The sequence below is a fragment of the Buceros rhinoceros genome, unplaced genomic scaffold, assembly GCF_000710305.1.
Source record: "Buceros rhinoceros silvestris isolate BGI_N320 unplaced genomic scaffold, ASM71030v1 scaffold33290, whole genome shotgun sequence".
NCBI classification, from domain to species: Eukaryota; Metazoa; Chordata; class Aves; order Bucerotiformes; family Bucerotidae; genus Buceros; species Buceros rhinoceros.
This window is the reverse complement of record NW_010391907.1, coordinates 2,211-11,821: the sequence shown is the minus strand read 5'-3', so window position 1 is coordinate 11,821 and position 9,611 is coordinate 2,211. Positions and strand designations below refer to the sequence as shown.

At 51.2% G+C, this 9,611-nt stretch overlaps 1 protein-coding gene across 1 annotated transcript in view; it reads right to left on the bottom strand.

The window, feature by feature from the left end:
- The window catches only part of USO1 (USO1 vesicle transport factor), a gene marked incomplete at its 5' end in the record, with an annotated part of 22,828 nt that overhangs the window by 11,121 nt on the left and 2,096 nt on the right, over positions 1-9,611 (bottom strand). The window contains 9 exons of the mRNA XM_010143428.1: positions 96-250; positions 989-1,077; positions 1,304-1,444; positions 1,793-1,971; positions 3,124-3,244; positions 3,820-3,875; positions 4,029-4,131; positions 4,227-4,327; positions 7,469-7,548. Coding sequence (XP_010141730.1) covers positions 96-250; positions 989-1,077; positions 1,304-1,444; positions 1,793-1,971; positions 3,124-3,244; positions 3,820-3,875; positions 4,029-4,131; positions 4,227-4,327; positions 7,469-7,548 — 1,025 coding nt within the window. The remainder of the gene's footprint in view (positions 1-95; positions 251-988; positions 1,078-1,303; positions 1,445-1,792; positions 1,972-3,123; positions 3,245-3,819; positions 3,876-4,028; positions 4,132-4,226; positions 4,328-7,468; positions 7,549-9,611) is intronic.

The window sequence follows — 9,611 nt, the reverse complement described above, 5'->3', positions numbered from 1 at the left end:
TGGATCAGTGGCAGGTCATTAATTCCACAGAAGACATGGGCTGATGTTAGACACTGGGGTAGTTCACAGCTCCCCGAGAGGTTAGCTTCACGTACCGTCAATGGTGGATGGCAGCAACGTCGACACGATCTCCCCTTGTCCTTTTTGGTTTTTGTACAGAAAGCACTGGAAACAATACAGAACAGCGCAGCGCAGCACGAAAGGCTGCCGCTCGTTCACCATGGACATCAGCAGCACCACGATCGCAGGCCTGCCAGGAAACCAGAGAGAAGACCCCTCAGGACACAGCTGTGAGTGAAGACAACCGCAGATTCCCAGCGTGGAGTGATTCTCCAGGGAAGGGAAGGGACGGGCTGCTCCATCTGTTACCATCTCCGACTTCTGGGTAACACCTTGGATTCTACTAGCAAAGCTCCTCCACTAGTTAAGACACAAACCAGTAGAACATTACACATGACTGCAAGGAGCCAGTGTTCCTCCACACCATCGTTATCTCCCAGAGGCCCTTGCTGCTCCCTGCTCCCTTCGATGATGCTGTAAAAACTTGACCTCAAGGCCACAAGCAGCCTGTAATAGAGCATGTCTGTCTTCTACCCTCACCCTCATCTTCAAATGTGAAGATGAAGATCCAGTCAAGCTAGTGCCTGCTGTTCCCAGTCTGAGTAACTACCAGTTACCCGCCTGCTTTCCCAGCCCCTAAACCCCTCCGTGGACTGTCCTCTGGCAGCTTGTCCTGATCAAACCGTTTCAACTAGTGCTCACTCGCTTTTCAGGTCCACATCACAAACCAAACCAGTTCTAACCCTCATCTCTGTGGAAACACACCAGACACCTTCCCGCTGTGTCTGGAACGCCCCACCTGAACTCGGAGCTGTTGCTCTGTATCCTAATGCCCAGCTCTGAGTTCCAACAATCCTTTGGGTGACTCTGCCATTGCCCACACCAACACATCATTACCTAACACAGGTAAACACTTGGCTTCCTCTACCTTGGTGGGTTAGAAGGTGCATTTACAGAGGCAAAGTAGTCTTGATTCATCTGGCATCCTCGAATGACCTCTGACACGGTATTAATGGTCTGCAGGGGAACAAGTTCAATCAATCGTTAGTTGTAAGTCATCTACTACCACCCCAGATCACCCAATATTATTGAAGAATATCATGTAAGGAAGGTGACAACTCCAGCATCTAAAACACCTTCCTAGCAAACGCCCTCATTTCGGTTTGTCCCCGCAGCTACCCCTGCAGGCTCCTGCTTTCCCCCATCCGGTTGCCCCATGCCCACACGTGTTTGCTCCTCTTACTTCCGTCAGGATGTCAGCGGGGACGCCGGTTGCCATCAGGATGGTGCAGAGCTGCTGTAACAGCCCGCAGTGAAACATGGCCTTCTGACAGCTGCTGGTGGCACCAGGAGGGTTGGTGGGAGACACCAGCACCCGCACAAGCTGGAAAGAAAGAAGCATTTCCACATGAAGAGAGCCTGACACTTTGAGGTACAAAACCCAATGAATTTACCCATTTGAAATATAATTGCTCCTCAAACTGAAGATAGAGACAATTAAACAGCACGTTAGTCTCGTTACTCCCTATGACTGAGTTCAGCTCTAAATCTGGAAATATCTGACCCCATTGCAACATCACTTCCCAGTGCAGTGACAGGACATCTCATGAGTGTTGGCAGCTGATTCTGAGCTAGACAACACGGATTCCAGCTAACCATTACATTAACTCTCCATGCGGGAGAGCTGGCGGAGCTTTGACACCGGTTCTCTGAGAGAGAGGCGGTGTTTTACCTGCAGCATGAGGTGAAGATTCGTTACTTTCTGTGCAGACCACCCACAGTTGTCATCGCCAACCTCAAACCAAGGCTTCATACGCTGAATGTATGAACCTTCCTTGAAGAAATTCTGATTGGAATTGTTGTTCTTCAGCAGGTTTTGTAATAGGAGGAGACAGTCTTCCACTACTATTCCTGGTGAGACCAGATTAATCAAAAGGTGATGCACAGAAATTATCACCCTTCTCCACGCACTAAGTAAGTTCTAGATGAACAGAGCACACGCTTCTGAACCCTTCACTTGTAACAACCATCAGATTTAGCTCAACACACAAAGGCAGCCTGCTTCTGGCTCTGCTGGGATGCCTCCAACTCCTGACTCCAAAGGATAATGACTTAGTCCTGGCGCTTCTGAAAACACACAGGCACTGCCAGGCTTCGGAGTGGGGGAGGAAAGAGGGGCCAGCTGCCACATTGCCCCTGCCCTCTGCGGCTGCAGAGCCACGGCTGCTCACCTGGCCCTCAGCAGGGCTGCGCACAGGGCAATGGCCACAGAGGAGGGGGGAGCAGAGAACTCTGGGCACTGGGTATGGGAACTCCCATACTAAGTCTCCTAAAAGTATTAACTGCCTAAAAATAGCAGCTCTGAATCCAAGGTTTGCTTAATCCTTCCATGCCAACATACCTGGAATAACTCAGCTGGGAGAGAAGCGTTAACTGCTCCTGCAGCCCACAGAAAGGTCATGGAGCAGCAACCTGTCTTGGTATGAAATAGATCCTGTAGCAATCTACAGCTGGTGGGAACCTCACAACAGGTTGCTAATTAGGAAAAGAGCACCAAGCGCTGCACCATTTTTGCTCATCTTTTATCCTTTCTCCCTCTTCCCCTGCAGGTGAAGGACCTGGCCAGGAGCTGACCAGAAAGCTGAAGTTACTAGTGAGGCTGCAGCAGCTCAGCAAGCTGTCACTTCCAGGCACTCCAAGCATCCGAGGATCTTGCAGGAGGAATGCCCATGCTGAACTCGTAAGTGACAACTGCAGCACTCACATAGCTGCCACTGGCATTCCACGTATTTACATCCACAGGTCTGAGGCAGGCAGGAACACACCAGCTCACACACACATGCTCAGAGGGATTCACTGATGCTTTAGCTCACCGTCTCAAGGCTAGTTTCAGGAGATGCCGAAACTGCCTGTTTGCTCAGTCTGGTTTTGCTTGTGGTGTTCCTGTTTTGATCCTCCTACCCCCTGACCTAGCTCCACTTACACACTAACCTCAGCCCGTACACACTGTACCCTAACGGTTTCTGCAGAAGCACAGGATGGAATTCTTAGACTTTTCAGTACCTCCATCACTGTTTCCCTCTTCCGTTATGATATCCAGAAGTCTCTCAAAGGCATTTTCAAAGGCAACAATCTTCTGTATGGCTGCATTGCTTTTTGTCAACTGCTGTAACAACAAGACTCCCTTGACAGGTCGGGGAGAGAAGAAATTCAGCTTAGTTTTACCAGAACTGCATTGCTTTTCACAAGGCACTGCTCTTAGAAGGATGCTTCAGCAGCAGCATAAGCCTTGGCCAGAGTCACAGGACAGAACTGCACACCCTGCAAGTCACACAGCTACCAAAACCCACCACGGACACCAGGCAGTAGGTCACTCGCACCTCACTGCACTCCAGAAGAGAAGCACAGGGCAGTTAAAAAGGATGCCAAGGGGCTATACAGAACCAAGAGGGAACTTGTAAAGCACCTCATCTCTTCTGTGTAAGTCATTACAGCACTTTGGCATCTGCTGTGTCAAGAGGAAGCACCCAAGGGAGCCTGACAGGAGGCCAGAGAACAATCAGCTAACATGTCAGGAAAATGCTGCTTGCATGAAATCTAAGACATCCAAAACCACCCAACCCAGCTGAGGAAGGAAACAGTCCCAGTGAGCTCCCACATGCATGTGCTCAACTGAACCCAGCTCTGCACAAGTGCTAAGCGATGCAGTTGACAGTTACTATTTATTAAGAGGATCAGCTGCCTTTTTCCCCCACTTACATCGTTCCGAATCACCTCCCTGGAGTCTGCTAGCAAATCCATGAGCCTGGAAACACCTGCAAGAAACGCATTAAAACAGGCATGAAAAGGTGCAGCCCTTTCACACTGGAGGTCTGTGAAACACCTTGCTCTAGACGCCCCTGCCCTCCACCACGACGGGTGCTAGGCTCCCAGCGTCAAGTTTACCGGACATCAACTCAAGCACTTACCCATGGGGCTGACCAGAATAATCTGCTGCACTTGAGGGCCTTGCTGCTTTAGCAGAGACGTGAGCAGCTTCACCCCAGGCCAGCGAACATGGAAATCAAACTCCTGCACAGACCGAGAGGAGCACATGAAGCAACAGCAGCCTCAGTGTTCAGCTTTCTCCTTGAGACACCAGCTCCAGCTCCGATCCTGTTACTCACCTCCACAAGAGTCAACAAAAGCGTGACATTTTCATGCTGTTTAATGAAAATCTCTGTGAACTGACTTCCCAAATCATCGACTTGTTTTGGTACGTTTTCTTCTGTAACAGTAAAAACCCAACATATTACAACAGGTGATGGAGAGAACTTCAGGGGGTTTTCACCCTCCGTTATTACTAAAACACAGCGAGGGGTGACAACGAGGTTTAGCTATAATGTTAATTTCTTTATTTTCAAAACAAACACTGACATAAGCTTTGCACCCAACAGGAAACCTACATTATTCTAAACATAACTTTAATTGAGAGCTATTTTGTTTTAAAGACAGGAGGGAACCAAGAAGCTACCAAAGAGACTCATTTCAGCATTGAAAGAAACCCATCCTGTTCCCATTGATCACATCCAGCCGGACTCGCTGCTCTCACCCCCACGGCAGCCTGTTACAGACATAACCAAGCGCACTCTGGAGCGAGCAGAGAATTCAGAGTGAGAGAGAAGCCTCCCAGCAGGGCAGGAGCAGAAGGCCTCACAGTGGCTACCGTCACATGCAGCTGAACCGACCCAGCAGCCAAGTTCCCCATAAGGACCCTCCACTCATGTGCAAAAGCAAACCACAGCCCACATCCACCCAGCTCCAACTCCCTACTCACCGCCTAAACAACCCGCTGATTTGCTGCCTTCCCTCCCCCTAACCTCCAACCCCCTGTCCCACAGCACACGGGCTCCGTTCGGGGGTTCAGGCAGCCCAACGCTCCACGGATGAGCTGCAGCAAAGGCGCTGCTGCTCCTCTTCGAGATCAGGTTGCTCTACAAATTCCACAGATGTCTGCTCAGCACTGCCACACGGTCCCATGCAGCTGATGAAACCACAGCACAGGAACAGCAAGCACAGAAAACGTGGTAAAGCCGCAGCATTTGACCAAAGCCAAAGGTCTGATGGGGTTAAGTGAAGGCAAACACTGCTTCAGCTGCAGCACTGACAGCCTTATCACCAAGTCCCTAACCAACCATTAACAGATGAGCAGCTCTAACAAGGGTCAAAGGCCTCACGTCATCTTCCAACTCTGTCCCTTGCTAGGGGTATGGCAAAAGAGAGAAACCCAGGGCTCTACCAGAAAAAGGAGGTGCCCAAAAACTGTGATTCAGCCGACCCAATTCAAACCATGGTGATGGCGATTTGCTGTCAGGGTGTAAGGTCTCATTTTTCAGGATTTCCAATACAGGAAAGAGGCAGGTTTTTACATACACACACAGAACCCTCCCCCCCCACACCCCGCCCCAACCCTTGCTTTTTCCTATCAGTATTTCTTCTACAAAATGTGGAACACAAAAAGGAGAGAGAAGCCAGACAGAAAGAAACAAGCAATGGGAAACTGCATCTGCTGCTTCTGTGGGGACACCACAGCTCTTGCAAACAGACTGGAGGAGTGGTTCTGGGTAGGAGTCTACACATTCACAGGGCTCAACTAGAGAACAGCCTCCAGCGAGTGCCGGGAGCTCTCAGCAGTTCACTAACAAGCAGCCCTGCAAAGTGCACCTCCATCCTCAAACGAAGAGATGACGCGCCTTTGGATAAAGCCATTCAAAGGGGAGAACGTCCCAAGCGTTAGTGGTAACTGGGGTTGAAGAGAATGCTCTGCTGGAACATGCATTGCTTAAAAGAGACACTGTGACCCACGCTCACGTGCAGCACAGGCATTTCTGGTGGACTCGGGGCTTCTCAAAAACACAAACTGCCAAGTTTGTGCCCGTTGAAGTCCTGCCAGTTCTGAAACCACACACAGTCCTGACGTCTGAACCAGAGGTTTACTCCTGCAGCCTCTGGAGATCTGCTGGCATTGGACAGGCCCAGATCACCTGAGAAGTCAGATGGGGAAGGCACTTGGGCTCCAGAGAAAACGTGTACAGCAGAATGGTAAAAGCTTTCACGAAGCTCAAGGCAAGTCTTGACAGTGTCCCTTTTAAACAGCAGCGAGTGTTAGGGGTGCAAGCAGCAACTAGGTCTACAACAAGGTGCCATATTTGTACAAGTAAAGGTTCTTTTACCTTCAGAATCATCTGTCAAGGCAGACAAAAGAAAAAGAAACAAGAGAAAGGTTTACAAGTTGAACAGCTTTTCAAACAGCACCACCAGCAGCACAAGCTCCCATTTTCCAGGCAGCCATCCTGGCTTTCTGCAACAGCCACTACTCCTCCAGGAAGCTCAGGGGAAGTGGCCAAACCAAACCACTCCGTGCTCTATGACACTGTTGATCTCACGTGTGACTCAAGTCAGTTCTTGGCTCCTCCCAAGACACTGCTAAAACCACTCTTGTTGAGTGCATAGTCGAGGCCACTACCGTGAAGAGGCGTTCACCAGCACGGTACAGCTCTGATCTTCTTCCAAACCTCTTCCATCAAGATCAGGCGACTGCATGGAGAAGGGTAAGAAGGGCAAGTAAAGCCCCAGAGGTGGGGAGCAACACCACATGGCAGAAGGATCTTGGCTTGCCAGTCTCTTGCAGCTACGCGAGATGAGACAGTGCGTTGTAGGCGGCACCGTGAGAGGACGTACTGCACAATGCAATGCCAACACACGGGCAGGAGTGCATTCCACTGGAGAACCCTCACCTACTTTCCACAGGGTGATTTATCACTTAAGGCGCCTGTAACAAATATCTTGGTGTAGCTCCCACAGCAGCACAGCCTCACGTTCTGCCCATTCACAGGGGCACCTGCACTCCACAACAGGTCATGGAAATGGGACAATGAGATACAAGCGCTGTCAAGGCCTTGAGCTCTGCGGCAAAGGCAGGGTGTTCTGAACCAGAGTCAGCCATCTCAGATGGAGCCCTCTGCTCACAAGCTTTCATGCTTGCCCAAGACTTGTGATTCTTTTAGTGTGATGAATTTTCATGTTCCTCCACCCAAAAGCAGAAGGGATGTCCTACAAGCCTTTCTATTTGTTGTTGATGTTTTCCTTGTAAAGCCTTGGCAAGCGTGTCAACAGCCACTGGCTTCAACCGCTAGTTCAACCAGCTGTCGAGCCAAGACCCGATCAGCAAACACAAACACAAGTGCTTTTCCAAAAAGCACCAGCCACAAGGCACAAGAGGAGCATCAGCTGGGTGTAAGATTTTTAGTACTGTCACAACAGCTACACAACAAAGCAAGGCTCAGCATTAGCAAATCAGAGTATCACGGTTCATAGCTGGAGCAGAACCACCCCCCAGTTCATGCCACCATCCCTACCCAGCGCTTACCTTGCTCCTCCTCCTCTAGGTCATTCGATATTACATTGTAGAGCGTGTCCAAGGCGTAGCCAATTATTTCAGAATCTGAACTGCAAATAAAAGAACCACTTTTCTTCAGTAATTATTTCCAACTCCTCTTACAATGCTGTTTTTCTGCTCAGGCAGTGCCTTCGCAGCACTACATCGTGCAGGAAGGACCGGTGTTGCCAGAGATTCAGTAATACGTGAGCATGGGCTGCCCAGTCCCTGAATGGAGTCAAACTCCTTTTCCCAGTTCTGTTCCCTCAGGCAGCCACATCCAGAAAGTCTGGTGACACCAGATGACCACAGAAGCTTCACTGCAAGCCTGTCTTCCATTTCCTGCGTCACTCCCAACCTGCTCCTCAGTTACACCAGGAGAAACCTGTGGGAGGGATCCGGCCCCTTCCAAGAGAGTCACCCAGGGAAGCTGCAGACACACTTCAGCATCATCCCAGGAAACGACCCTCCCCACTACCCCACCAGCGAGAAGCAGGGACCAAAAGCTTGTGCTCCATGAGAATGCAATGGTGACAGCTACGGATTCTCCTCCACAGCCAGCCCCCGTGTCACCACCTCGGTTTACACCCAGTCATTAAAGGTTTGTGAACTCCATGCACACCCAGGAAGATGCCGGGCAGCCAGTCTAACCCCAGAGCATTAGTTCACCTGTTTACACCCAGTCTCTTCTCTCAATAAGCCCCGCTTTAAGAGACCTCTCTCTTCTGCATTACTGAGCCTCGACCATCTGCAAACCCCACGCTACAACAAAGAGCCAGCACCTAACTTCTGAGGCGGGGCATGACCATTTCTGCTGCTTGCTTTGTGGCTCACAAACCAGTCCAGTTTGTTGTTTGACCAGCTGTGCTTTCAAAGGAAGAGAAAACCTCAAGTCACCAAGGCAGGCACCGTGGGATGCAGGAGGACACCCTCCCAGCTCTGCCCACGGCTTGCCCACGCAGCACCAGGACACGCTGTCAAAACAAGGCCCCTCATCCCAGCTTTGCGGTGTTGGCTCTCGCCCACCTCCACGGCACACCAAGTGAGGTCTCCACAGCAAAGATAAAGCTGCACTTTCAGAAGCAACCAGGCCAGCTCAGAGGTGGAAGAACCAACCTAACCAGCAATCTCAGCAGCCAAGCCTACACTGGGACCAGCTATCCCTGCTAGACCGCTCAGGGTTAGAAAGCGACAGAGATGGCAGACCTGGAGCACTGGGCACAACCAGGAACACCAGAGATGCCTCCAGCCTGGAGAAGACAGAACAGAGCCATCTGTACCGACATTCCTTGTACCACTAGAGCCAGGGCTTGGAGCGACACCTCACCTCCCTTCCCACCAGGCAGAAATACCCAGATGTCACGTCGTTTGTTCTCCCATGCCGCTTTGGGATTGGATCCTGGTCCTGCTGATGTCCTCCCAGGACACACACGGTTTTCCTCAGCCTGTCAGTCAACTCGCACCACCTGCTTTTGTTTCCACTACAGCCCAGCTCACAAGGGGAAAAAATGACCTCCTCCTCTGCCGAGCTGTTAGTCCCAGCAGGCCAAGGCAGCTGGTAGTCCCTGTGCAGTCTCGCCCAGCAGACAAGCGCACCCTTCCACCCTGCTCAGGCCTCCCCCTTACTGCGATGTTTGCTCTTCCACACAACCCTACAGGGCCTATGGCTTCCTCTTCACAGAACTGCAACAATTCCGCAGCTGGAACACAGAGAAATGGTTTCCTGGAGACTTCTTAAAGCACCAAGCTGCAGGCTCGCTCTCCCTCTCCCTTGCTGGGAGCACGACCCCAGCTGCAGGACAGTCAGCCAGTGGCTAGGCAGCCATGGTAAAAGGCCATCCATCAGTAAACCACGCCACAAGTGACACCTCGCAGGGACAGAACTGGCTTATTTCTGTCCCAGGATGCAGCTGTCAGTAATTTGAGGGAACGGGGTAAATCTGAAGACAGCCGTGAGCACAGAACACAAGCAGCGCTCACCATGTCAGCTCAGCCACGCCGGCCAGGCCTCCTCCCCGCTCAGGTGGGGAGACGCTCTACACATCTGTCACCTCCTTCTCACAGCTCATCAGCACAGCTCACGACACGGGGAGGTAAACGCTCAGCACCGCAACAGGCTGCAGATGGAAGGAGG